This window comes from Etheostoma spectabile, chromosome 9 (assembly GCF_008692095.1).
Source record: "Etheostoma spectabile isolate EspeVRDwgs_2016 chromosome 9, UIUC_Espe_1.0, whole genome shotgun sequence".
NCBI lineage: Eukaryota > Metazoa > Chordata > Actinopteri > Perciformes > Percidae > Etheostoma > Etheostoma spectabile.
The window spans coordinates 28808950-28813784 of record NC_045741.1 but is presented as its reverse complement, the minus strand read 5'-3'; the positions used below and the strand labels follow the sequence as shown (position 1 = coordinate 28813784).

The 4835-nt window shown below is 43.8% G+C and overlaps 1 protein-coding gene across 3 annotated transcripts in view; it reads left to right on the top strand.

The window, feature by feature from the left end:
- The window catches only part of LOC116695588 (capping protein, Arp2/3 and myosin-I linker protein 3), a 43263-nt gene that overhangs the window by 33711 nt on the left and 4717 nt on the right, over nucleotides 1–4835 (top strand). For all 3 annotated transcript variants that reach the window (XM_032525945.1, XM_032525946.1, XM_032525944.1), the window contains 3 exons: nucleotides 1832–1993; nucleotides 2513–2711; nucleotides 2809–3553. In XM_032525945.1, coding sequence (XP_032381836.1) covers nucleotides 1832–1993; nucleotides 2513–2711; nucleotides 2809–3553 — 1106 coding nt within the window. The remainder of the gene's footprint in view (nucleotides 1–1831; nucleotides 1994–2512; nucleotides 2712–2808; nucleotides 3554–4835) is intronic.

The following is a 4835-nucleotide window of genomic DNA, read 5'->3' as shown; positions in this document are numbered from 1 at the left end:
CTGTCTCAGTAGCAAAGCAAGAAAGGCTCACAACAAAAGACACTATCGTAGTAACAAGAAGTGACTGTGAAACGTGAAGCTTCAATGGGAATGTAACTGTCAAAAGATAAAGATATCACCTTGGATGATGGCAATCAACAGAACTGGTTTAAAGGTCCCATGGCTTCAAGATTTCACTTTAAGAGGTTATTTATATGAATTCCTCCAGCCTGCCTTTGGCCCCCCAGTGGCTACAAATGGTGATAGGTGTAAACTGAGCTTCAGATACAGTATTAGGGACCACTAAGGTCTATATAAAAGAGACTTCAGATACAGTATTAGGGACCACTAAGGTCTATATAAAGAGACTTCAGATGCAGTATAGGGGATTACTAAAGTCTATATAAAAGAGACTTCAGATACAGTATTAGGGACCACTAAGGTCTATATAAAAGAGACTTCAGATACAGTATTAGGGACCAGTAAGGTCTATATAAAGAGACTTCAGATGCAGTATTAGGGGATTACTAAAGTCTATATAAAAGAGACTTCAGATACAGTATTAGGGGACCACTAAGGTCTATATAAAAAGAGACTTCAGATACAGTATTAGGGGACCACTAAAGTCTATATAAAAGAGACTTCAGATACAGTATTAGGGGACCACTAAAGTCTATATAAAAGAGATTTCAGATACAGTATTAAGGGACCACTAAGGTCTATATAAAAACATCCAAAGAGCACCATGTCATGGGACCTTTAAAGTCTTTAATGTCTCTCATCCACTGACTTTATGAATACCGTCCATTATATCAGGCTTAATTTAGATTGGAAGTAACTATGTATTCCTTGAAGTGTGTGATTTGCTTAAGAAACAAAAAGGTTATTAAAAGTGACATGAGCAAACATGAAAAGATTGTTACATTTCTGCAATTACATGTTAATTAAAATGACATTTTAATGAACACCACACTTGTGATCACATCCACACAATCCAACAGCTCCTCTGCTGCCTGTTGACAGTTTCTTTACTGAGGCTTAATTTCAACTGGCTTATGTTTCAGTTATTATTCCTCATAATCCAAGACGGCAGTGTGTCTCTGACCAGTGGGTTGTCTTTGAACTGCTCTCATGGCAAAGTGCAGCTTGTTTGGCATGTCCTGCGCGCTGCTCGTACAGTCAGAGACATCTAAATCTGCTGTCCATCATCTTTGCTCAATCATGACATAAATTGAGTCCCTCTTTGATGATGAGAGGATCTGGAGCTGGCTGTTTTTGAGCATTTGGGACTGGGTAACAAGCTGGGATTGGTTAGTCGGTGACTGCATGTTGTTGATCAAAGGGCTCGGAGAGTCAGAATGCAGCTCAAAGCAGGATGTTAGTTTGTCATTAGCAGCTGGTGCTGGTTGCTGAATTTATAATCAGTGTGTTTTGGAAATGGTTTTGTCCAACAGCAATCATGCAAATGAATGCTTAAACATGCACAACCACCAAAGTGACCCTTTTGATGTATGGATGCAGCAGTTTTGTAAGCTTTTTAAAAATTTTGGGGGGAGCTAAATTCAGGAACAGCTGCTGCAGCTTATCAGAGTAACATTGCTCTCGTCCCCACTGCAGATCATCAGGTAAAGTCAGTGCTTTTAATATAATTGCATCCATAAAATAAAAAAGTGCACTCCAGATAAATCATTGTGTAGCGAGAGATGTAGCCTAGCAACGCTCACATTGCGGATGTACCAGAAGCGAGCCAGACAATAAAAGCCGGCGTAGATGTCTGTGATGAGTTCAGTGACATCCTAACAGAGATGACTGGACTGCGTGTGTGACATTCAACCTCGCTCACCTCTTTCAGTCAGCTCTCGTCTCTGCACAAAGCCCACTCGCTGAGGAGGAAGAAGAGGAGAAACATGCTGGCCATCTTCGGTTTCCGTAAGAACCGCAACCAAACTTTGTCCAATCAGGGGCCGGAGTCTGAAGCCGAGGTTTATGGGGACAGGTGTCACGTTCACACAGGGTTTGTGTATGCACAAACACAACACACACACACTTTATTTTAATTTAGAAAGCTATGGCTTTGAAAACACAACACAATGCCCATATGATGCATTAAATAACATCACACACACAACTCATTCTTTCTATATTCTACGCTTCGCATTTATCTCTTGTTGGTTCTTATAAGAACAGGCAGCAGCACTGATCTTCAAAAATAGTCTGACAAATACCACTCTAAATGCCGTTGAGAGATGGCTGATAGCTGCCAAAGTGCAGGCAGGCTGATACCAGCGAGTGTACACAGATGTAGATGACAGCCGGTGGCTCCGATTCCGGATCCAACAGTCAGCCAAGTGATTAGAGATGAACACCCCGCATGTCAAACACAGATTAGAATAGCAAGATGGCTGATTTCTGACAAAACAAATGATACTTCCTAATTACCCTGTTCTCAAATTGTGTTACTTTTTTCTGTGGAAATATCAGCGGCACACTGTTCCTGCAAGCTGAACATCTTCAGTGTCTTGCATCCTTTTAGGACAGCCACAGAGAATGAATACACGCTCCTTCAGCCGCCGAGAGCCGCTGCCAGAGCTGGATCCCCGGGCGACGGGGCTGATGGGAGAATGAACGAACACCAGGGTAAAAATGCTCTGGTTTTGAGTCCGCCACCAGTGCCGGGCATCCCTCACCCGGACATGGGAGGAAGCAAACACCCCTTTTATTCTCCCAGAGAGGTACAGCCGGTGCGACCCGCCAAAAGCATTTATTTTGTTGGACGTTCATCTTGGGTATGATCTTCTCTTTTTGCCTCTCCTTGTTGTGTTTTGACAGATATCTGAAATGGACTCTGTGTTTGAACATCCGTTGGAGACAGACCAGTACTGGGTGGACGACAAACACAGGACAACAGACGCGCACGCAGACACGCCGCGGATAGAAGTGATGCAGGGTGACCATCATGTAGAGAGACAGCAGTTCGATAGCAAGCTGCAAGAAAGATCGTTTGGAGAGGCGAGGACAGCCGACAGACAAACAGACAAGTACTGGACTGAGAGTAGACACCCGGACAGACACGTGGACAGACAGTGGACTGTTGACAGACACACCCAGCGGCAGATTGACAGGAAGATAGAGAGGCAGTGGATGGGCGGCAGACAGATAGACAGGTCGTGGTCAGAGAACAGGCCGACGGACATACAGGTGGACAACCAGTGGACTGAGAACAGACACGGAAGTAGGAAGACAGAGAGACAAGTGCAGGCGCTTCATTTGGCTCAAAGGCCGCTGCCCCCATACCCGTCGGACAGGACCCCCTCGCCGAAGCAGGAAACGGATCCTCTGAAAAGCGCAGAGGCGGCTGCTACAGACGGGCATCAGCAGGACACGCTGGGAGACAGACAGATGGGTCCCGATGCTGGCGGAGGCTTCACGGAGGGATGGAGGGGCGGAGGAGGCGGCGGAGGAGGAGGTCGAGCCCCTCCCTGTGCTAAACCCGAACCCCCGCCGCAGAGCAGCAAACCCACCCTGTCCAAACTGAGACAGAGACATCGGCTCGAGAGCTCAGACGCTCCAAGAGGTACTTCCCTGTCCGCCGCGAAGGAAGCTTTTAAGTTTCAGCCGCAATCGTTGCCCCAAACCATAAACCTAGTTAGGGCTGGGACCATGTGCTTTGGTCCAGATTCAGTTCTTTCACAATACATTATTAATATTATTATTTTTAGGATATGTTCGAGAAGGAGTAGGCAAAAGCATGCAGCTTATTAAGTCCTGCCCCTACTTCACAATGTCATATGATTACAAAAGAAATAGCTATGCAAACACAGCATACAATCTTTCAGATCTTCCAATTACTTACAACAATATCTTTACATTGCAATTTTCTGTCTATTCTCTATGTTTCGGTCTATTATCACCATGGATGCTGATTCGATTTGTATTGTGAGTTTCAATTATTGTACTTCGATAGTATTGAGTAGTGCGATTTGCTTTTCCTTGAAATTAAGGAAAATTGTATTCTGCATTTCTTATAGCAGTATATCATTAGACACGCATAATATGGTGGCCAGGTTGGTACAGTGGCAGAGCAGACGCAAATATAAGTCAAGGTTCATGCCTTGACGCAGAGGTCCAATGTTCGAAGCCAACTTGTGATGATTTATTGCATGTGTAACCAGCTACTCAAAGGCTGATCACTATTATAAGAATAACCAATACATTTACCTGACAATAAGAGATATTTCAGCTATCCAGATGTTCGGAATTGGGCCAGATCAGAAGATTATAGGTTTGCTCGCTGAAGCCAAAGGATTGAATTACCACAGTGAAATAACACACACATCACAGGAGAAGTTTAACTGTATGTATTAATTGCAATAACTAACAGGGTAAGTAGCATTAATACATTAACAATTATATACATCAATTGAAGTAAGGTGAAAAGTGAAAAAGTGGGATCCCATATAAAAAAAGTAGAAAGAAAATACAAAGTATCGAAATAATAAATGTTCAGTCCAGTTTAATAAAAATAAATTAGACCCGGGTCTGCTAAAATACTGTTCTCACTTCCTTAAGCGCAAAAAGGATATTTGTCCTCCTTCAAGGAAATGAAGTGTGCACACAGTTCTACCTGACCCCTTGGCCAAAGGGGTAATAGATCAAGTTTCTCCGCTGTAAAGACTCTATGTTGCAACCTCCTGGCTACAACCGGCTCTACATCAAGTGGGCTTGGCTCGCCATCCAGTTTCTCTACGCTCTGCTGGTTTTCTCTGTTGATTTCCACCGCCGGTCTAGGCTCCACCAGACTGCGATCCCTCAACTTTGAATTGAGCAAAAAAACCTGACCAGTACAAAAAGACAGC